This window comes from Hyperolius riggenbachi, chromosome 12 (assembly GCF_040937935.1).
Source record: "Hyperolius riggenbachi isolate aHypRig1 chromosome 12, aHypRig1.pri, whole genome shotgun sequence".
Taxonomy (NCBI): Eukaryota; Metazoa; Chordata; class Amphibia; order Anura; family Hyperoliidae; genus Hyperolius; species Hyperolius riggenbachi.
Window position 1 is genome coordinate 33,401,549 of NC_090657.1, and position 24,123 is coordinate 33,425,671.

At 46.8% G+C, this 24,123-nt stretch overlaps 1 protein-coding gene across 1 annotated transcript in view; it reads right to left on the reverse strand.

Moving 5' to 3' along the window:
* The window catches only part of LOC137540776 (keratin, type I cytoskeletal 19-like), a 65,358-nt gene that overhangs the window by 31,327 nt on the left and 9,908 nt on the right, over nt 1–24,123 (reverse strand). The window contains exons 2-3 of the mRNA XM_068261928.1: nt 15,007–15,089; nt 12,601–12,757 (exon numbers count right to left, since the gene is read on the reverse strand). Coding sequence (XP_068118029.1) covers nt 12,601–12,757; nt 15,007–15,089 — 240 coding nt within the window. The remainder of the gene's footprint in view (nt 1–12,600; nt 12,758–15,006; nt 15,090–24,123) is intronic.

Consider the following 24,123-nt stretch of genomic DNA (forward strand, 5'->3'; position numbering starts at 1 on the left):
TGTGTGTGCCCCTCCCACCCCTGTGTAATGCTGTGTAATGTGTACATACCTCCCACCCCTGTGTAATGCTGTGTAATGTGTGTGCCCCTCCCACCCCTGTGTAATGCTGTGTAATGTGTACATACCTCCCACCCCTGTGTAATGCTGTGTAATGTGTGTGCCCCTCCCACCCCTGTGTAATGCTGTGTAATGTGTACATACCTCCCACCCCTGTGTAATGCTGTGTAATGTGTGTGCCACTCCCACCCCTGTGTAATGCTGTGTAATGTGTGTGCCCCTCTCACCCCTGTGTAATGCTGTGTAATGTGTGTGCCCCTCTCACCCCTGTGTAATGCTGTGTAATGTGTGTACCCCTCTCACCCCTGTGTAATGCTGTATAATGTGTGTGCCCCTCTCACCCCTATGTAATGCTGTATAATGTGTGTGCATACCTCCCACCCCTGTGTAATGCTGTGTTATGTGTGCGCCCCTCCCACCCCTGTGTAATGCTGTGTAATGCGTGTGCCCCTCCCACCTCTGTGTAATGCTGTGTAATGTGTGTGCCCCTCTCACCCCTGAGTAATGCTGTATAATGTGTGTGCATACCTCTCACCCCTGTGTAATGCTGTGTAATGTGTGTGCATACCTCCCACCCCTGTGTTATGTGTGTGCATACCTCCCACCTCTGTGTAATGCTGTATAATGTATGTGCCCCTCCCATCCCTGCGTAATGCTATGTAATGTGCGTACATACCCCCCACCCCTGTGTAATGCTGTGTAATGTGTGTGCCTACCTCCCACCCCTGTGTAATGCTGAATAATGTGTGTGCATACCTCCCACCCCTGTGTAATGCTGTGTTATGTGTGCGCCCCTCCCACCCCTGTGTAATGCTGTGTAATGTGTGTGCCCCTCCCACCCCTGTGTAATGCTGTGTAATGTGTGTGCCCCTCCCACCCCTGTGTAATGCTGTGTAATGTGTGCGCCCCTCCCACCCCTGTGTAATGCTGTGTAATGTGTGTGCCCCTCCCACCCCTGTGTAATGCTGTGTAATGTGTGTGCCCCTCTCACCCCTGTGTAATGCTGTGTAATGTGTGTGCCCCTCCCACCCCTGTGTAATGCTGTGTAATGTGTGTACCCCTCTCACCCCTGTGTAATGTGTGTGCCCCTCCCACCTCTGTGTAATGCTGTGTAATGTGTGTGCCCCTCTCACCCCTGTGTAATGCTGTGTAATGTGTGTGCCCCTCTCACCCCTATGTAATGCTGTATAATGTGTGTGCCCCTCTCACCCCTGTGTAATGCTGTATAATGTGTGTGCCCCTCTCACCCCTGTGTAATGCTGTATAATGTGTGTGCATACCTCCCACCCCTGTGTAATGTGCGTACATACCTCCCACCTCTGTGTAATGCTGTGTAATGTATGTGCCCCTCCCATCCCTGTGTAATGCTGTGTAATGTGTGTGCCCCTCCGACCCCTGTGTAATGTTGTGTAATGTGTGTGCCCCTCTCACCCCTGTGTAATGCTGTATAATGTGTGTACATACCTCCCAACCCTGTGTAATGCTATGTGTTGTGTGTGCCCCTGCCCACCCCTGTGTAATGCTGTGTAATGTGCGTACATACCTCCCACCCTTGTGTAACGCAGTGTAATGTGCGTACATACCTCCCACCCGTGTAATGCTGTGTAATGTGTGTGCCCCTCCCACCTCTGTGTAATGCTGTGTAATGTGTCTGCATATCTCCCACCCCTGTGTAATGCTGTGTAATGTGTGTGCCCCTCCCATGCCTGTGTAATGCTGTGTAATGTGTGTACCCCTCCCACCTTTGTGTAATGCTGTGTAATGTGTGTGCCCCTCCCATACCTGTGTAATGCTGTGTAATGTGTGTGCATACTTCCCACCCGAGTACAAACTTGTAGTTGATTTGTTCACTGCATCAGTTGTACTCCACCATTGGTCTTGTATTGTTAACTGTTGTATACTAGTATAGAGATGGCCCGAACCTACGATTTTCGGTTCGCGAACTTACTGCGAAAGTTCGGTTCACGCGCACTTTCGCGAACCGCAATAGACTTCAATGGGGGAGGCAATCTTTGAAAACTAGAAAAAATTATGCTGGCCACAAAAGTGATGGAAAAGATGTTTTAAGGGGTCTAACACCTGGAGGGGGGCATGGCGGAGTGGGATACATGCCAAAAGTCCCAGGGAAAAATCTGGATTTGACGTAAAGCAGAGTTTTAAGAGCAGAAATCACATTGAGTGCTAAATTGCAGGCCTAAAGTGCTTTAAAACATCTTGCATGTGTATACATCAATCAGGGAGTGTAATTAGTATACTGCTTCACACTGACACACCAAACTCACTGTGTAACGCACCGCAAACAGCTGTGTTTGCGTATTGACAGCCGTGCTGGACTGGTGCGCACCATGGCGAGATTGCTCTTCCTCAGTGATGTCAGGTAATGTCTGGCTGCCTTATCAACTTTCAATGGTTCTTTCTTTACCATTCTTAAAGCTTACATCTATTTTTTTAAATACTTGTTCTGCTTGCTATTCAGTACCTGCAACGAGAATCTTATGGAGGGCAAGTCTGCCATTGCGAGTGACCACAGGTAATGGCCGGGGAATCCTGGTTCGATTCTGTTCCGGAGTGGGAGCCTAAGAAATGGATACCACCCCCGCACATCCAAGGAAGGCAGCAGGCATGGCATGCACGTCCCGACTCGAGGTAGTGACCAAAAATAACAATACAGGAGGACTTTCGAGGCCCTGCTGTATATGTGAAATGAATCAACTTTAAATCCTTTAACGAGAATTTGTTATGGAGGGAAAGTCTGATGGTGGCATGGTGCCTTCACTGCGACTCACCAGGTTGGTCACCTCCTCAAGGAGGCGAGAATCTGTTATGGAGGGCAAGTCTGCCATTGTGAGTGACCACGGGTAATGGCCGGGGAATCGGGGTTCTATTCTGGAGTGGGAGCCTGAGACCCATGCTGTGTAAGTAATGTATCTGCCCTGACCGTGCTTTGCAGTAGTGTTGGGCGAACAGTGTTCGCCACTGTTCGGGTTCTGCAGAACATCACCCTGTTCGGGTGATGTTCGAGTTCGGCCGAACACCTGACGGTGCTCGGCCAAACCGTTCGGCCATATGGCCGAACTAAGAGCGCATGGCCGAACGTTCCCCGAACGTTCGGCTAGCGCTGTGATTGGCCGAACGGGTCACGTGGTTCGGACCCGAACGCGCTCTGATTGGCCGAACTGTCACGTGGTTCGGGTAAATAAATACCCGAACCACGTCATATCTCCGCCATTTGTCTGTGGGTTTAGCTTTGGGTAGGCAGGCAGGGTAGTTCGCGCTCCAGCCACGCTAGCCAGGGTCCCCCCCAGTCATTGTGTGTCGCTGCTGGGAATAGTAGTACACCGCTCGCTCAGCATTCTGTTTACTGCCACTCTGTGTACCTCGCTCAGCCACACTATATAGCATTCTGTTTACTGCCACTCTGTGTCTGCTGGGAATAGTAGTACACCGCTTGCTCAGCCACACTATATAGCATTCTGTTTACTGCCACTCTGTGTACCTCGCTCAGCCACACTATATAGCATTCTGTTTACTGCCACTCTGTGTCTGCTGGGAATAGTGGTACACCGCTCGCTCAGCCACACTATATAGCATTCTGTTCACTGTTCTGTGTCTGCTTGGAATAGTGGTACACCGCTCGTTCAGCCACACTATATAGCATTCTGTGTACTGTTCTGTGTCTGCTGGGAACAGTAGTACACCGCTCGTTCAGCCACACTATATAGCATTCTGTGTACTGTTCTGTGTCTGCTGGGAACAGTAGTACACCGCTCGCTCAGCCACACTATATAGCATTCTGTTCACTGTTCTGTGTCTGCTGGGAATAGTGGTACACCGCTCGCTCAGCCACACTATATAGCATTCTGTTCACTGTTCTGTGTCTGCTGGGAATAGTGGTACACCGCTCGCTCAGCCACACTATATAGCATTCTGTTTACTGTTCTGTGTCTGCTGGGAACAGTAGTACACCGCTCGCTCAGCCAGAGTATATAGCATTGTGTTTACTGCCACTCTGTGTACACCGCTCAGCCAGACTATATACCATTGTTTACTGACACTCTGTGTACACCACTCAGCCACACTATATACCATTGTTTACTGACACTCTGTGTACACCGCTCAGCCAGACTATATACCATTGTTTACTGCCACTCTGATTCTGCTGGGAACAGTAGTACACCACTCGCTCAGCCAGACTATATACCATTGTTTACTGACACTCTGTGTACACCGCTCAGCCAGACTATATACCATTGTTTACTGACACTCTGTGTACACCACTCAGCCACACTATATACCATTGTTTACTGACACTCTGTGTACACCGCTCAGCCAGACTATATACCATTGTTTACTGCCACTCTGATTCTGCTGGGAACAGTAGTACACCGCTCGCTCAGCCAGACTATATACCATTGTTTACTGACACTATATAGCAGACTATATAGCATTGTGTGTACACCGCTCAGCCAGACTATATGCCATTGTTTACTGACACTCTGTGTACACCGCTCAGCCAGACTATATACCATTGTTTACTGACACTCTGTGTACACCGCTCAGCCAGACTATATACCATTGTTTACTGCCACTCTGATTCTGCTGGGAACAGTAGTACACCGCTCGCTCAGCCAGACTATATACCATTGTTTACTGACACTCTGTGTACACCGCTCAGCCAGACTATATACCATTGTTTACTGCCACTCTGATTCTGCTGGGAACAGTAGTACACCGCTCGCTCAGCCAGACTATATACCATTGTTTACTGACACTATATAGCAGACTATATAGCATTGTGTGTACACCGCTCAGCCAGACTATATACCATTGTTTACTGACACTCTGTGTACACCGCTCAGCCAGACTATATACCATTGTTTACTGCCACTCTGATTCTGCTGGGAACAGTAGTACACCGCTCGCTCAGCCAGACTATATAGCATTGTGTTTACTGCCACTCTGTGTACACCGCTCAGCCACACTATATAGCATTGCGTACTCTGCCAGTCAGTGTGTATATTGCTGGGATCAGTAATACTCCACTCACCGTCAACCACTATATGAGCTCAACATGAGTTCCCCAGAGACCTCCGCTGTGAGCAGCACTCCCAACAACAGCAACAGCCAACGCCCCACGCAAGCTATAACATCCACCCCAGCAGCCAGTGGTCAGCAGCAGCCCTCCCCGGAGGAGAACGTTGTGTCCATCAGTCCGTCGCCAGAGCGATTAATGAGGGCTGCCATTGAGGAGATGATGGGGCCTGATGTGGAGGAGGAGGTCTGGCTCAGGCCAGCATCCCAAGTTAATGTTGAGGACGATGAGGGGTCTGTGTCTGGGGATGTTGGGGTGGCAGAGGTGGTGGGTGGGTCAGACTCAGGAGAAGAGTTGTATGATGAGGATGATGATCGGGACCATCTGTATGTGCCTCAGAGTCCGACCCCGGAAAACATGTTGTATCGTGTGTTTAGGTACTAAAATCTGCGTTCCCTCCCAGTAGTGTTGGGCGAACAGTGTTTGCCACTGTTTGGGTTCTGCAGAACATCACCCTGTTCGGGGTGACTATATAGCAGACTATATAGCATTGTGTTTAATGCCACTCTGTGTACACGGCTCAGCCACACTATATAGCATTGTGTTTACTTCCACTCTGTGTCTGCTGGGAACAGTAGTACACCGCTCACCCGCCACTGTATAGCATTGTGCTCTGTGTCACTGCTGACAATAGTGGTACACCGCTCACCCACCACTGTATAGCATTTCTGTACTGCCACTGTACTGCTGCCAGTCAGCGTGTACTTTAAGGATAAGTGAAATGAGGAAGAAATCCGGTGAAAGAGGGAGGGGCAAGGGAAGAGGTGTTTCCCCTGACGGTTCACGTACAGGCCACAGGGGAGCACCCAAGAAAACCCACTCAATACTGCCCATGTTGTCCAGGACAACAACCCTCACAGATCCAAAAGAACAGGACCAGATAATTACTTGGATGACCTCTCAAGCGTCCAGCAGTGGGTTAAGCAGCACCAGCACATCACGCACGAGGTCCGAGTCCTCAGCCAGTTAAAGTCTGGGCTTTCTTTGAAGACTGCACTGAGGATGTTACCATGGCGATTTGCAAGGTGTGCAAGACCCGCCTGAGCAGGGGGAAAAGTATTAACAACCTCTCCACCACCAGCATGAGCCGCCACATTCTATCCAAACATCCCACTCTGTGGGCAAACGCGGCAGGACAGGGTACCACCAGCAACACTGCCTCCCTTGGGTTCACCAGACTCACCACCAGACCCGCCTCAGCAGCAGCAGTAGCCCAGCCATTGCGTGGTTCACAACATTCACAAACATCAGACGATGCTGACACTGTCACTTTCCGGACTAGTGCTCTTGAGGTCTCCCAGTGTTCATCAAACACAACAACCAACAGCCCTTCGGTGTGCAGCGCTACGGTTGAGTTGTCTGTTTCTGAGATGTTTGAGCACAAGAGGAAATTGCCAGCAAATGACCCCCGGGCCGTGGCAGTAACAGCCAGCCAGCATAGCCAAGCTTCTGGCCTGCGAAATGCTGCCATATCGAGTGGTGGAGACAAACAGCTTCAAGGGCATGATGTCAGTGGCCATCCCACGTTACGTGGTTCCCAGCCGCTACCACTTTGCGCGCTCTGCAGTGCCTGAGTTGCATGAGCACGTGGTCAGCTAAATAACCCGAAGCTTGAAGAATGCCGTTGCCTGCAAGGTTCACCTCACCACTGACACCTGGACGAGTGCGTTCGGCCAGGGTCGATACATCTCCCTTACCGCGCACTGGGTGAACCTTGTGGAGCCTGGCAGCGATTCCTCACCTGCTACGGCGCGGGTGTTGCCCACGCCGCAAACAGCTGGATAACAACAGCAGCACCTACCTCTCTGACTCCTTCTCCTCCAACGCATCTCAAAGCTGTACCTCATCCGGAAATGCTAACCCAGCACCAGCAGCAGTAGGATCGTGGAAGCAGTGCAGCACAGCTGTTGGCATGCGTCAGCAAGCGTTGCTGAAGCTGATCTGCCTTGGGGATAAGCAGCACACAGGGGAGGAAATTTGGAGGGGAATAAAGGAACAGACGGATTTGTGGCTGGCACCGCTGGACCTGAAACCGGGCATGAAGCTAGACACCTGGCACGAACTGGCAATGTACGCAATAGAGGTGCTGGCTTGCCCGGCAGCCAGCGTTATGTCGGAACGCTGTTTCAGTGCTGCCGGAGGCATCATCACAGATCGGCGTATCCGCCTCTCCACAGAAAATGCAGACCGTCTGACTCAAATTAAAATGAATCAATCCTGGATTGGAAACGACTACGCAACACTCCTGGACCCCAACCAAGTAACATGACCGATGAACATCTGGGATGGTTTAGCGTTTCCGGTCCCTGTTTATTGAACCTCTCATCTGTATTACATTTATGACTGCATGGCGGCAAAAAGCATTGCTGCTATATCCGCACGCTTTTTGTCCTCATGCAAGGCCTGGGTTGTTGTGTCTCACAAAGCGTGGCCTTCTCCTCCTGCGCCTCCTCCTGTTCCATCACGTGTGCTGCTGCTGCTGCTGGGTTACCGTTGCCGCGTGGTCCCTGTTTATTGAACCTCTTATCTTTATTACATTTATGACTACATGGCGGTACAAAGCATGCTATCCGCACGCTTTTTGTCCTCATGCAAGGCCTGGGTTGTTGTGTCTCACAAAGCGTGGCCTTCTCCTCCTGCGCCTCCTCCTGTTCCATCACGTGTGCTGCTGCTGCTGCTGCTGCTGGGTTAGCGTTGCCGCGTGGTCCCTGTTTATTGAACCTCTTATCTTTATTACATTTATGACTACATGGCGGTACAAAGCATGCTATCCGCACGCTTTTTGTCCTCATGCAAGGCCTGGGTTGTTGTGTCTCACAAAGCGTGGCCTTCTCCTCCTGCGCCTCCTCCTGTTCCATCACGTGTGCTGCTGCTGGGTTAGCGTTGCCGCGTGGTCCCTGTTTATTGAACCACTTATCTTTATTACATTTATGACTGCATGGTGGTACAAAGCATGCTATCCGCACGCTTCTTGTCCTCATGCAAGGCCTGGGTTGTTGTGTCTCAAAGCGTGGCCTTCTCCTCCTGCGCCACCCTCCTCCTGTTCCATCACGTGTGCTGCTGCTGGGTTAGCATTACCGGTCCCTTTTCCTGGAACCTCTTATATGTATTACATTTATGACTGCATGCCGACAAAAAGCATGTTACCTGTGCAAAGAAAACAGACATTTCCCGCATTTAAAAGACAGTTTTCCCTTTGAAACTTTAAAATCGATTTTCTCAAAAACTATAAGCTCTTTTTGCTAAATTTTTTTTTCCTCTTGTACCCACTCCCAAGGTGCACATACCCTGTAAATTTGGGGTATGTAGCATATAAGGAGGCTTTACAAAGCACAAAAGTTCAGGTCCCCATTGACTTCCATTATGTTCGGAGTTCGGGTCGAACACCCGAACATCGCGGCCATGTTCGGCCTGTTCGGCCCGAACCCGAACATCTAGATGTTCGCCCAACACTACTTTGCAGACCAGGCATCTGTGGTCAAATGGACCCTTGACCCAGCGCAAGACGAACCAAATCGAAAGCATTTGCCAAGAATGTGTTATTATGGAGGGCAAGTCTGCCATTCATTCAACTGTGTGAAACTTTCTATGGTACTTTCTCAGTACCATGGTGACCACGGGTAATGGCCGTTGAATCCTGGTTCAATTCCGGTCCGGAGTTGGAGCCTAAGAAACGGCTACCACCACCACACATCCAAGGAAGGCAGCAGGCAAGTATGCATGTCCCGAGGTAGTGACCAAAAACAACAATACAGGAGGACTTTCGAGGCCCTGCTGTATATGTGAAATGAATCAACTTTAAATCCTTTAACGAGAATCTGTTATGGAGGGCAAGTCTGATGGTGCCTTCACTGCGACTCCCCAGGTTGGTCACCTCCTCAAATGGCCGCATGAGCCTGCATGCATTTCACATCAGTGTCCAGTTGTTGGGCCACAACATCCCCATTTCCCCAGATTGTGTCCTTCTACTGTAATTGTACAGGTAATGGGTGACGGCTTTCTCCTAGCGGGCGAGAGAACATGACCAGGGTCAAATTCCAGCGATTAGGGCTATCACATATCAAGCGTCTCACCGGCAAGTTGTTTCTCCGCTGAATGTCCGTGAAGCGTGCCACTGAACATAACAGGTAGGCATATGCAGTGATGAGGTGGGTTCACTGAACACAACAGATAGGTATATGCAGTGATGAGGTGGGTTCACTGAACACAACAGGTAGGTATATGCAGTGATGAGGTGGGTTCACTGAACACAACAGGTAGGTATATGCAGTGATGAGGTGGGTTCACTGAACACAACAGGTAGGTATATGCAGTGATGAGGTGGGTTCACTGAACACAACAGGTAGGTATATGCAGTGATGAGGTGAGTTCACTGAACACAACAGGTATGTATATGCAGTGATGAGGGGGGTTCACTGAACACAACAGGTAGGTATATGCAGTATTGGGTAATACAATGTGCACCTGTCATACACACAGGTAGTCACTGAATGTGCTGGGCCTGGCTGGCAGTGGCACACAAACAGTATGAATTAGCAAGGCTGTCTATGCAACACAAGTGTCAGTTGGACACACAGAAAAAAAATAGATCACAAGAACAAGATTAGCTCTCAAAAGAGCTGTTGTGGGATGCTAAGAATCAGCAAAGAGCAAGCTAACAAGCCTACAATAGCCTAACTAATATTTCCCTATGAGAGAGTCTGATGCAGCTGTCTTTTCTCTAATGCAGGCACACGAGTAAGAGTAATGGCTGGCGGAGCCTGCCTTTTATAAGGGGGGGAAGTGGCTCCACGAGGGAGTGTAGCCTGATTGGCTACAATGTGCCTGCTGACTGTGATGTAGAGGGTCAAAGTTGACCCTAATGGTGAACTATGGGGGCGAACTAAACTTCTGGGAACGTTTGCCTTACATGGTGAATGCGAACCACCGGAAGTTTGCCGAGAACCGTTCGGGCCATCTCTATACAAGTATTGTTATACCCTGTATGTTTTTGTACAGCACCACTGAAGATGCTGGTGCTATATAAATTAATAATAATAATAATAATAATAATGTCTTATATAAGTGCAGAATGACAATTCCAACTGTGATGTGACCTTATGGATGAGAGAGAATGAAAGCATCTGTATTCTATATTTAGTGACCACTCCTTGAAAATATTTACAGTTTTAAATGCACCTCATGAAATGCCAGTAAATGAAGAGATGAGTGACATTTTAGTTAATCTGTGTAATTTTGTTATTATGTATTTCTACCTATTTAACGAATGTCAGTAAGGCTGGTCCCAGACAGGGCTATTCCCGGCTAATAGATTACCCTGGCTGAACAAGTCACTGTCTGAGACATTGTTTTCCTACTGTGGCTTTTGTGAATGACTGAATGACACATTGTGTTTAAATCTTGTTTCATGGTACCTATAGCTACCCAAGATCAAAATGATATGTATGTTAATGAAACCGTGCTTCCTGTTGCTAGCATGGCAAGCTTAGAACAAAAAGAAACTTACAACACCATCAATTTCTTGAGGAAAACATGCTACCCTCTTCCAGTAAGCTGTCAGTTGGAAGAATTTTTTTTTTTTCAAAACAACAATGACCCAAGCAGCCCAGCCAGGGCCGGCCCGCTCATGAGGCATGGGCCGGCCGCCGAGCTGGAGGGGTAGCGGGCAGGACGGGAGTATTGGGCCTAGCGGTGGGGAGGGGGGTCGGACCCCCCCTCCCTTGCCTGGGTCCCCCGATCTGCGCTCCCCTCCAGCTTTAAATAGTGAGTAAGCAGCCGACAGTAAGAGGCACGGGCAGGGGATCACTCACCTCTTCCTCGTTCCAGCGTGCTCTCCACTGATGTAATTTCCTGCAACGCTGCCCACTGTATTGTACGTGGCCGGCGTTGCAGGAAGTGACGTCAGTGGAGCGCAATTGGGGGGGGGGGGGGGGGTCGGCAATTTTTTCAAAATTTGCCTCAGGTGGCAAAAAGTCTAGGGCCAGCCCTGAGCCCAGCAAGTCTGAATACAAAGGTGGGTGAAGGAGAATAGATGAGTGGCCTTGTTTGGGCTAGTCAGAACCCAGACTTAAAAGTTGTACAGGATGAGATCTTTTGTTCCAACACAGCAATGGACACAACTAACACAATGGACATGTCAGAAGGTACGTGTATGGATCCTATACCCAACTTAGGATACATCAAAATGTCCATTTGTTACTTGTAGTCTATTTTGGTAAATGTAATGTTTTCCACTCTAGCATTGTCCAAGCCTAAGTCTGCTATTACAAGCTCTTGTTTGCAAAAGTCCCTTAACCCTTTGCACTCCTATGTCCCGCAGAGTGGGACATGTTTGCAGCGGCAGGTTGCGGGCTTGCGGCACATCTATCGCCCCTGCAAACCCCAATCTCTCTCTGCCTATTAGTGGGCATGTAAAACTACATGCCCACACAGTCAGTACCCCTCCTTCCCCAAACCGGAAGTGAGCGATCAGCGCACCAGGAAGTGACAGATGCAATGAAATTTTATTGCATCTGTCCTGTACAATCCCTGGAAATCTCTTGCCTCTCACACATTGACTCCTTGCTGATTCTACATTGCAGATGCCCCTCAGCAGACTCCATGCAGATTCCCTGCACAGGGGTGCTCTGATACCCATTTCCAAAATGTGAATTGATCCGGATATCCGGATCCGAATCGGATCTCCGAATCCGAACTTTTTGTAATCCGAGTAAACTCTGATATCCGAACCCAATATCCATCTGGATTCGGATATCCAGATAGAAAACCGGAAGTGAACTGAAAATGGCTTAAAATCCCTTTCGGAGGTTTCTCTCTCTCTCTCTCTCTCTCTCTCCCCGAGTTTGTCAGATAGTGCTATTCGGATTTAAAAAAAAAATATACGAATTGCTATTAAAAGTTCGGATTATCTGGGTAGTTCGGATATCCGGAATCCGGATGAGCATTACTGTTCCTGCAGACCGCCCGCAAAGTCGCACAGAGAACCAATGGCAGTCTACGTAATGGAGGTGTAGGAGAGTGTAAATAGTAGCCAGTATTTTATTGCTAATATGCCCCATTGGAATACCAAAGATTGCATTGTGTGTAGGGACAGTAAGACCCCGGGTGGCAGGCATAAAACCACCTATTATTGCGAAACTTGCTCACGCAGGCCAGGATTACGCCCAGGAAACTGTTTTACAATTTACCATACCTTGGCTTTCTCCTCTGCTACTAGCCAATAGAAGATGCCAAACTGTCCAAATAAGGTATCAAATTAAACGTTATAATGTGTTCTTTAAAATAAGATATACCATGCTACTATGTATGTTATGTTCCATGTTAAAATGGGAGAGAGAGTAAGAGGGAGAGTGCATTTCTGTAATAAAAAAACTCAGAACAGAAACGACTCCTTTTAGAAAAGAACTCCGAGTGGAAAGGGTTAATACATGATCCATTTTGTGTCCACCTACCTCAATATGATTCTTCTTGAGAAAAGCCAGTTCCTCATTCACGTTCTCTATCTGTGACTCAAGGTCCGCCTTGGCCAGGGTGAGCTGATCTATGACTTTACGCAACTCACATGTGTCTTTCTCAGCTGCAGCACAGAAGGCCTGCTCGCTCTCAAACCTAGGGAACAGGACATCATAGTGAAGGCTGCTTTCTGGAGTTCTTTCCTTACCAAAGACAATACAATATTTCCATGTGCTTCCCCATGTAACCTCTGTAACCTCTATATGATTTCTGATGTTATGCTAAGTTCTTCTTGTTGATAAATTTTAGACACTTAAAGACCTGAGGAAGCGGGACATGAAACAAATTGAGTAAGGTTCTGTATCAACATATTTGTCAATATTCATGTTGGTTGTCTTCATTAGAAAGTCGGCCAACACTTACTGTTGCCTTTCAACCAACTTTTAAACTTTTTGATGAATTTTTTGGCCACTATCTCGTTGCAGTATTTTATATTCACCTGGGAGGCTTGTTGTGCTTTTGGAGAGTGTTTGGTTATATCCTGGAAGAACAACCCCATGCCCAAGTGAGAACAACATCCAGAAGTTGTCTGTCCCAGTTTTGTGACTACCCTCATTTAATCTTACCTTACATCATCCACAATATACCCTAAATTGGAATGATTGGTATGTGGCTGCCAGAATTGAAAAAAGACAAAAAATTGTCTTTACTAGGGATGCTCAATCGGATTCTGCAGAATTGACATTTCCGCATTTCTGATCGGAAACCACATTTCCACATCGGTAAACGGAATGAAATACTCCAAGTGCGGTAAGTGGATTTTGGTGGAAATGGCGGAAATTTCTGTGGAAAATCTGCATTACCGATATTCTGTAATTTTAAAAGGATACTGTAGGGGGGGGGGGGGGGGGGGGGGGGGTCGGGGGAAAATGAGTTGAAGTTACCCGATGCTCTGGCCCCGCCTCCGGTTCACTTCTGGAATTTCAGACTTTAAAGTCTGAAAACCACTGTGCCTGCGTTGCCGAGTCCTCACTCCCGCTGATGTCACCAGGAGCGTACTGCGCAAGCCCAGTATGGTCTGTGCCTGCACCGTACGCTCCTAGTGACATCAGGGGGAGTGAGGACACGGCAATGCAAGCGCAGTGGTTTTCAGATTTTAAAGTCTGAAATTCCAGAAGTGAACCGGAGGCGGGGCCAGAGCATCGGTGAGCGGCTGCACGGGCACGGGAGGTCTGCGGGGGACCATTAGAAGCCCCGGGTAAGTTCAACTCATTTTTCCCCGACCCCCCTACAGTATCCCTTTAAGTCAATCAGAGGACTCATAATCAATAAACCAATCAAAGTTTCATATTTTACAATTTGTAGAACTCTGACTACCACTATTTTTGAGTCTCAGAATTGGCCTAAAACATCCACATTTCTGCACTTGTGGATTTCCACGGAAAGTGGAAATGTTAGACCAATCTGAGAACTCAAAAATATATGGTAATAAATCAGTTTTGTGATTGGTTGGAAATTCCTAGGGAAAGCGGCGAAATACCGTCGGTAATAAGTGGTAGTGTTAATCGACATTGGCAGAAAGTAGAATTTCCACAGAAATAGAAATCATCATTTCTGACCATCCTTGGTCTTTACACATATACCAAACAAGAAAATAAAGAATAGACCATTTACCATTAGTGAGCCATGAGCAGGGCTGGTTCTAGACTTTTAGTTGGCCGCCTGAGGCAAACTTATGAGGATGCACCTCCCCCCCCCACCACCACCACCACCAATTTGGAATGATCACATAGCACCAGACAATTTAATGTTCTCACATGACATGCTGCAGCTCCACAATAGCACACTGCTGACCCTCAGCCACTCCATTCCTCCTCAGTCCGGTCAGCAATGCCACCTCCTCCATTCTGCTGTGCAAGTCACATGAAACACCGCTGCTCTCCTGCCTCCCCACTCCTCAATCACTGTCAGAATCCTCACACAGCACAACAAGCTGCTTTTCCCCAATGATGATCTCTTCTGCTGTTAGTGTATACACAGCAGAAACATATGCTGCCCCTGTAATCTCTGCACCTGATGCAAATGTTTCACCTTGCATGAGAGAACCGGACCTGGCCATAAGCTACATACATACTGAGATTTTTCTTGACTGAAATGATTGTTTGTGATCACCTCAACCTCAGAAAAGGCCTGAAGAGGTCATCAGTGATCCATTACACTGGATCTCTAATGACAGCCTTCTGTGGATCTTGTGGGGACCCCTTGTGGACACTGTGCCACATCTGACACTAAATGGACACCTCTATTCAAGGTACTTTATTTTAGTGCTGGTGTTTCAGGTGATCATACAACCTAAATGCAGCACTGTTATCGGGATAGGGTGCTTATTATTAAACATTTCTTACTTTATTCTGAAGTCCTCAGCCGCCAGTCTGGTGTTATCGATCTGGAGCAAGACACTGGCATTTTCCACGGTGGCGCTTAGGACCTAAGACAAGTAAAAAGAGTAGAAGGATGACTACTACATTTAAAAAAATTGAAATAAAAAACAATGGCACCATAGAGAAATGCACATCAAATGGTTCAATATGTAGGGATGGTCAAAAATGACCATTTACAATTTTGTGGAAATTATGATTTCCGATTTTCCATCTTTCCGATTTTCAAGGAGAATTTTATTAGTCTTTTTTTTTTTTGCATCAGAGAATGCAAAAAAAAAAAAAAAATGCAAAACGGAAAAATGGATTTCTGTGGAATTATTAAAATGTCTTTCTTATATTGGCGCTGCCCCTTCCAATTCTTGGTTGAAGTTCCTCTTTAAGGCTAGTTACACACCAGGACGTTGTGTTTAGGGGACGTTATAGGGCACATAACGTGCCCCTAACGCAACACCTGGCGCTCTCTGGTGTGGACGTCGGAGTGAGCCGCGTTGTGCAGCTCACTCTGACGTCCGTGGTGCCGTGATGCGTACTCTTGGACGCATGCGGCATCACGTGGTCTCACCCGGCCAATCGCCGCATAGAGCGGTCGCTCCAGGAAGTAAACACTGCACGTCCCTGAGTGCAGTGAATATTAATTAGCCATGTGCCCAGCCGCTCTCCCCTCCTTCCCAACATGACTGAGCATGTGCAAACAGTCTAACGCAGCTTAGCCGCGGAGAACGCACAGCATGCAGCACTTTGCTGCATTACAATGTAACGCAACGTGGGCAGTGTGAACAGCCCACTTGCTGTGCGTTGGGGGAGCGTTACAGGCTGCACTAACGTGCGCCTGTAACGTCCCTGTGTGCAAGAAGCCTAAGTGCTGAAAAGGTATTATCAAAAGAAGACGAAAAATTATTTCATAGGTGAAAAATTGAATTGGATCAGGCTTATAATTTCTCATGCTATAACCTTCTTCTTCAGAGAAGGGTTGAGAGATGAAAGTCAAGCATAATAAATGATCACTGAAGGATGATAATTGCACACCAGCAATTCATGCAGTGCCAAAATCTGCCGCTCTAGTCAAGCTGCTCAAAGCGGACATGAGTTCAAATAACATTTCAACATTGAAACTGTACAAAATACACAAAAAGAAAAACAAATGGAAACCCTGAACTTATGAACCGCACAGCTATAGGAATAATAATCTAAATATTGAACAAAGTAATAATGCAATGTAATCGGAATAAATAAAGTCACTAGAGCATATCCACCTCCTCTAGTACAGGGATTCCTCGCTATTCACGTCCTTTCGGTTTCTGTTTTGTCAACGGCTGTAGTTTAGATAATTTATATAAATCATTCACCGCCGGTAATAAAAGGTAGCTTTTTATTACAAAGACACATTTAAAAGGAATATTAAATCAAAAAGAGACATGAAAAGAAACAATATTTATGGTTCACTAAAGTACTAATAAAAAAAGGATTAGGTTAGGAGAGCTCACTGAATTAACGCAGGAAGATGTTGGCACTGTGTGATGACAAATCTCCTATAAATGCCATGAAAAGATATTGCAAATGGGAATTAACAAGCTTAGTGGTTTTCCAAGGAAGATTTAGCTAGCAGAGATTTTATAGCTGTTTTATATGGCAATAAAATATTATTATTATTCTTTCAAGCAGTGGCGTAGCTAAGGTGCTATGGCCCCCGGTGCAAGTTTTTCATTGGGGCCCCCCAAGCACTCTATACATTACAATTGATACGGCGCACCAAAACCAATCAAGGACAACCACAGTGTCAGAGGTACTAGAAGGGGGTGGGGAACAGCTTGTTAATGATTACCACTATTCAAGGCATCTATAGAAGTGATTATTATGAGCACAGGACCAATAGAGAGCTAATATTGCAGTTGAAGGGGGGACCCTTAGGGCCTCTCTGGCCCAAGGTCCTCGATGCGGTCGCAACCTCTGCACCCCCTATTGCTACACTCCTGCTTTCAAGATAATTTTCCAAATGCAAGACCTGAGGAAGCCATTTATAAATGTGAAAGCATCAATAATACAAACTTCTTGCTTACTGCAAGGTACTGGTACTCTTACTTGTGTAGCGCCGGGACCCTGGTAATGTATGCGTTTCCTAGGTAGCGTGGGTCGCTCTAATTGCGCAATACATGTCACCTTGCTATTGGGATTACAGGTAAAATTGTCATGGCTGGATGGTGTAATGGTTAAGGGCTTTGCCTCTGACACAGGGGACCAGGGTTCGAATCTCGGCTCTGCCTGTTCAGTAAGCCAGCACCTATTCAGTAGGAAACCTTAGGCATGTCTCCCGAACACTGCAACTGCCTATAGAGCGCGGCCTAGTGGCTGCAGCTCTGGCGCTTTGAGTCCGCCAGGAGAAAAGCGCGATATAAGTGTTATTTGTCTTGTGTGCGCTCTGCGCAAACCAACTTTACTATAGGTTGCTGAGTACACTCCGGTGGCTGGAGATGAACTCCATAGTAGGATCTAAAGGTGTGTACACACAAACTCTTACTGTTGCCCACAAGAAACAGGACTCGATGCCTAAAGCAACAGTCAGACCCGGATTTACCTCAGAGGAGTCTATAGGCACAGATGTCTTGGCACTTTAGACTTTGCCCTCCATGAACCTACAAACCTCCTCCAAGCTACACCGCATATGTGCTGGCTGGCCCAACTGTCACTTCTCCCTTACTTCCCTTGCCGTCATAGGTAGCTACAGGTGTCCCTTAGTATTAGGTAGCCAGAAGTACCCCCAATATTAAAGTGAACCTCCAGACTAAAAATCGACTCAGCAGCACTGAAAAGGCTTGGTGTTTCTTTAAAAGTTTCACAGCATCAGAACTTTTGTTTCTCTTATACAAGCCTCATTTTTAGCTGAACAGAAGAAAACTGCCCGGGCTTTTTTCCCCCCAGATGCTGTGCAAAGCATGATGGGATTTCTGATGTTGTTGTTCTCGTTCTGCTGTTTTGGTGCATTTGTTTTTTTGTTTTTTTTTTACATTTTGAATTTGACATTTGAAGCGTAGCGTGTGCAGCTGGGAGGGGTTATCAGCACACAGGACAGTTGGAACTGTGTCTCATGCTCCCTGTCACCTCCTTTCAACCAAAAAGATGGCTGCCACCATGACAAAGATGGCAGCCCCCATGAATCACAAACATTTGCCTGTTCTTTTAAAACAGGGTGGGTAAGAGATTATATTACCTATCTATTCTAATTAACATAACTAATGTAACTTGATGACAGTATGTTTGTTTAGGCTGAAGTTCCCCTATAAGTAGCTAGAGGGGGCCAAGCATTAGGTAGCTAGAGGAACCTCAGTATTAACTAGCTAGAGGTGACCCTGACTGAAGTCAGTGGACTGTCATCAGTGGAATGCTGAGAGCTGGGTGAATAACCTCTCATTTACACTCTCATCAGGACTCTGCATAGGGAAGGAGGGAGGAAGGCACTGTTGGAGCAGAGTGAGACGCCTTCCCATCATCAGGCGCCTGTAGGCACCTGTCTACAGTGCCTTATGGTAAATATGGCCCTGGCAACAGTTATAGCTCCAGGTTCGTTCACACATATCCCTCAGCTACAGCCAAGAGATATGTTCTTTTGCTGGGGAGGAAAGGAGGAACGATGGAACAGCACACAATGGAGCAGCTTCCTGCAGGTGAAGTAAGGAGAGGTAAGCAATGCCCTTGAGGATGGCTGTGCTGGAGCTTAAAGCGGATCTCCAGCCTAAAGTAAAAATCTAGCAGCCTGCCTGTAAAAGAAAGTGACAGTTACCCTTCTCCTGCGAAGCCGTCCCAAAGACCTTGAATCAACCGACTTCCAACGAGCGGCCCCGCCTCCTCTCTCACCCTGGAGAAAAATCCCAAGATGTCTAGGGCCTGTTTCCACTACACACTGTGTGATGCGGCTACATAGACGCATCGCACCGCGGCTGAACTGAAACCAATGCACGGCAATGGAGCAGTTTCCATTGTGCGCTGGTTCTGCAGAGTGGTGCCGGAGCAATCCGAGAATCTGCAGCATGCTACAGATTGTCACACGGCCGCACCCACATCCTGTCTCCTCCCACTCACTTCCCCATCGGGATGCGAATGGGAGCGGAATTGATGCATAGTCGCATCGCATCCCTTTGGATCCCATACACCAGTAGAAACGGTCCCGTACTGCAGTAAACATCTCCTAAGAGAGAGTGGAGGCAGGGTCACACGCTGGAAGGTGATTCAGGGTGTTTGGGACGGCTTTGCAGGACAAGGCAGCACAGGAACCCTTGTTAGATTTTTACTGTAGGCTGGAGATCTGTTCTAAGGGACACTTTCTAGGCATGCAAGATTCTCATCCAAGGGGCCCAGAATGGCTGCCTTGGCAGAGTTCCAGCTAGTGTGTGTATTTAGCTTAATTGCTATCTCCAGCCTGCACATTGGGGCATAACAACAGCAGCCTGTAATCTCCACCATCCCTGGAGGGGGGATATGGGGGAACTCTCCTGCGGGGACTTGCAGTTGTTTAAGAAGATTGGGGCCCCAGTGTGAGAGTTTTAAATGGGGCCCCAAGCACTGTACTGATATGGCGCTCCAAAACCAACCAAGGATAGCTGCCGTGTCATAGAGATGTATTTTAAGTAAGGAAACTGTTTGTTAAGGATTTCTACTATGCAATGCACATATAGAGGTGTTCTTTAGTAGTATAGCATCATTGAAAAGCTAATTAGATGGATGAAGGCCCCTAGTGGGCCCCTCTGGAGCAAGGGCCCCGGTGCGGTCACATCCTCTGTATCCCGATTGCTACACACCACTCGTGACTTGCCTATCTGGCATGGTTTTCCTTCCTGCACAACTCTGTTATTGAGTAAAATCATGTGTCTGGTAGTCAGTTTAAAGAGACACTGAAGCGGAAAAAAAAATTGATGATATAATGAATTGGTTGTGTAGTACGGATAATTACCAGAACATTAGTAGCAAAAAACATATTCTCATATTTTCATTTTCAGTTATATAGTGTTTTTTATAACATTACATCATTCTCTAATATTTGCAGTTTACACACTACTCAGCATTCTAAATGATTTTGCAGAGCAGGCAGTGAACTATTGACCTGTCCTCTGCAGAAGAAAAAAACTATTCAGAGACTGACAGTTGAGATAACAAGCTTCAGAAGACCGAGCTCTCTGCGACTTCGAAAGTCATGGAGCTCAATGGCTCTTTTGCATAGATAACAACTGGAGTTTCTTAACTCTTCCTGTACTGGAAACAATATTAGACTTATATCTCTGCTCCTGATGTTTTATTTATTAGCTGTACTACACTACAACACATACTGTGTGCATAAAAACAAGCTCAATACATTACAGCAGTGTCAGTTGCTGTGGAATCAATTCCTATTCACACTCAGTGATTTGTGACAATGCATTGATATGAATATGCTTTTACAGTACAGCTGCTATGAGACAATGTAGTAAGTCCTACCTTGCTGCAGGAGTAATTAGATGCTCAGGGCAGGAGGCGTTGTTCGTAATTGTGAACACCTGGACTAACCTAACGACTGACAGCAATCTCTGACACTCCTAACTACCAGTTTCTGTTAGACGCACAATGAAATGCTTATGTTTTATCTGCCCATAAAAACAAACTTATCAAGTTGAGAATATTTGGTTTTAATACAGGAGCGAAACTGAGAGCTTAACATTGAACTTTCTTATGGCAAAAAATGTGCTGTTTAGGCCGGATCCACACTATAAGCACTTTTCTAAGCACTTTGTGATTGATTAGTGCTTTTTAAAGGGGAACTGAAGTAAGAGGTATACGGAGGCTGCCATATTTATTTCCTTTTAATTAATACCAGTTGCCTGGCAGCCCTGCTGGTCTATTTCTCTGCAGTAGTATCTGAATAACACCAGAAACAAGCAGGCAGCTAATCTTGTCAGATCTGACATTAAAGCGGAATATAACCCTGCATTTCGACTTTGCACAGGGCTTTAAAGTTCCTGGAGATTTCTGCAGATGCATCCGAAGCTGAAATAGATACATTTTGTTTACATGAATGTATCTATGGCCCAGTGCACACCAAAACCGCTAGCAGATCGTCAAAACGCTAGCGGTTTTGGGAACAGAGAGCAGATATTTGGCCGGGTGCACACCAAGCGGATTTTGTATGCGATCCACCAGCCGCATCAGCCAGTGAAAATGCTTGGCTATTGTATTTCAATGTGTGGTGCACACCGGCGGTTTGAGGTTTTCTAGCAAACCGCAAACGCGCAGCAGGAGGCGCGTTTGCGGCTTGGCAAAAACCTCAAACCGCCGGTGTGCACCATCCCATTGCAATACATTAGCGAAGCATTTTTCCAGGCGGATGCGGCCGGCGGATCGCTCCAAAAACTGCTCGGTGTGCACTGGGCCTAAGTGTTGAATGTGACTCACTCTCTCTCACTGAGAAGGAGTTGGAGGACAGCCAAAGAGTGTGTAACATTTATCAATAGATACATTCAACTAAATAGAATGTATCTATCTGAACTTCTGCATATCTCTCCACGGAACTTTAAACCTCTGTGTTTAACCCTTCCAATGCTGGTCTAGTAAAAAAAAAATGCTTTTTGCATTTAATATGCTGTAAATAATATTTTAGAGCAAAGTTGAAATGCAGGGTTATATTCCGCTTCAATGTCAGAAACACCTGATCTGCTGCATGCTTGTTCAGGGGCTATGGCTAATAGTATTAGAGGCAGAGGATCAGCAGGAGGGCCTGGCAACTGGCATTGCTTAGATGGAAATAAATATGGCGGCCTCCATATCCCTCTCACTTCAGTTGTCCTTTAAAAATTTCTCTCATTCACTTTCATTAAAATCATGGTTAAAATTGCTGCGATTTTTCATGTACATTATCGCTGCGATTTTTACCTCGATTTTAATGAAAGTGAATGGTAGAAATTTTTAAAAAGTGCTCAGAAAGCGCTAACCAATCACAAAGCGCTCAGAAAAGCACTTATTGTAGGTTACGATCACAGTGGTGTATTGCAGTGCTGCATAACAGCCGCCTCGTAACACAGCTTCCCGCGCTGCAGGGCATCACATATACAATGTTCAGAGTGTGATGGGTGTGGCATAGCAGTTGCATGGTAGTACATAGCCTGGGCTGGCGCTACCATAGAAGCAAAGAGGGCGATTGCCCCAGGGCCCCCAAGTGCTGCTGGGCCCCCAGGTCTCCCCTTGACTTGTGCTCCCCTGGAGCCTCTGCAACGTTTTGCCAGCATAGCAGCTCAACACTCCAGTGTACTGCTCAATCCATTCTCCATGTCTTCATCCCTGATCACTGCCTCTTCACCATGACCCATTGCAGCTCATTAGGTAATAACATGCACCAGGTCACTGAGAAGAGGTGGCCCTGTAAAGGTTCATATACACGTCCGATAAAGATCATTCGTTACGAACGATTCGTGACGTTTACACGATATTCAAATTAGACCGAAAAGATCGTTCGTAATGAACGATTGTGTACACACGTGAACGATATATATGTATAAAGTGCTGAACGACGAACGATAAAAAAATGCGTGCGCAAACGGAAGTGACGTTATGACAGGCAATAAGAACATGCGTACTACTCCCCAGATAATCATTATCGGATGATCTTTGTACACACTGCAACGATTGAACGATTATCTTTCAAAAAAATCCGCCGGGTTGGATCGGCCGGATTGAATGATAACGGTCGTTATCGTCCCAAAAAACGATCGTTGGAAAATTTGGAATGCACGATTATCGGTCCGATTGTCCTTATCGTTCGTTTTTGAACGATCGTTATCGTACGTGTGTACTCACCTTAAGGATGAAGACGAGAGTGCATGGATCAATGGAGCAGCGCATCGGGATAGGTGACAAAAAAATGATGTGGGGGCCCGGGGAGTAAAGTGAAGTTGAGGGCTGTAGATCTGGGGGAGGGCGGCAGCTGACTCAGGGGCCCAGGGGGTGAATATGTTGTGGGGGAGGGGTCATGGGGGGCAGGTTAATTTTGCCCCAGTGCCCCATTGAGTCTTGAACGGGCCTGTACATTGCATTACGTTACCGCAAAAAAACCCTACAGTAACAGTAAAGCATAGTTTTCATTGATTGTATGCCTCACTTTATGCAATGCCTCGTACAGATTAGGGATGGCCAGAGATGCTGATTTACGATTCCGCAGAAAATCCTATTTCCGCCAATGCCAATGACTGATTCTGCAGATTTTTTATTGATTTGCGAGTTCCAATTTTCTAGTAGCCGCCTTCTTGGTCATTTTTTGCATTCTCTGACTTAATTCCGAGGAGTACTTTTTTGGTCATTCATTTTTTGCATACTGTGATTGGCCAAATACTTCTGAGTTGACTCTACATTCTGTGATTGGTCCAATGCTTCCAAGCTCTGTGATTGGGCTAAAATTACTAAGTTGTGGTAATGCGCTATTTCAACCAAAATCTGATTTCTGAGTTCCATTTTCTGATCGGAATCCAATCAGGATTTCCGTATGGAAATGTGAAATTTCAATTCCACAAAATCTGAATGAGCATGCTTAGTACAGATAATGTACGGTGCCCCTCTCATGATCCATTGTGTTGCATTCCTGTTGTTAACCTCCTAAGCGGTATGCCCGACACTGTGTCTCAAGAGGTTCTGCTAGCCTCAGGAGTCCCCCAGTATAAAACTATTAGGTTATATGGCTGCATACGGTGTTAGCAAGCACTAGGCTAACTAGTATTAGTGTCCACAACCAGGGCTGCTCATCAGGATTCTGGATATCCGAGTAACCCGGATATCTGAACTTTTTTCCGCTATCCGATTCGGATTCCGGATTTTTTTTATTAAATCCGTATGCTATCTGCAGATATTTGGGCGCATAACGCGGATATCCGGGGATATTGCGGATATCCAGATCCGAAATACTGTAACTAAGGAGATGACATCCTGGATCCAATCAGAGGGCTCCCAGCAGAAGCCCTAGCAACCAATCACAGAGGGGAACCCTGGCCAGCCCCACCTGACCTCATTGAGCCAATCATAGGGCTCCCCACAGGCGCCTAGTCCACCAGGCCGATCCAGCCAGTCGGCTGGAGC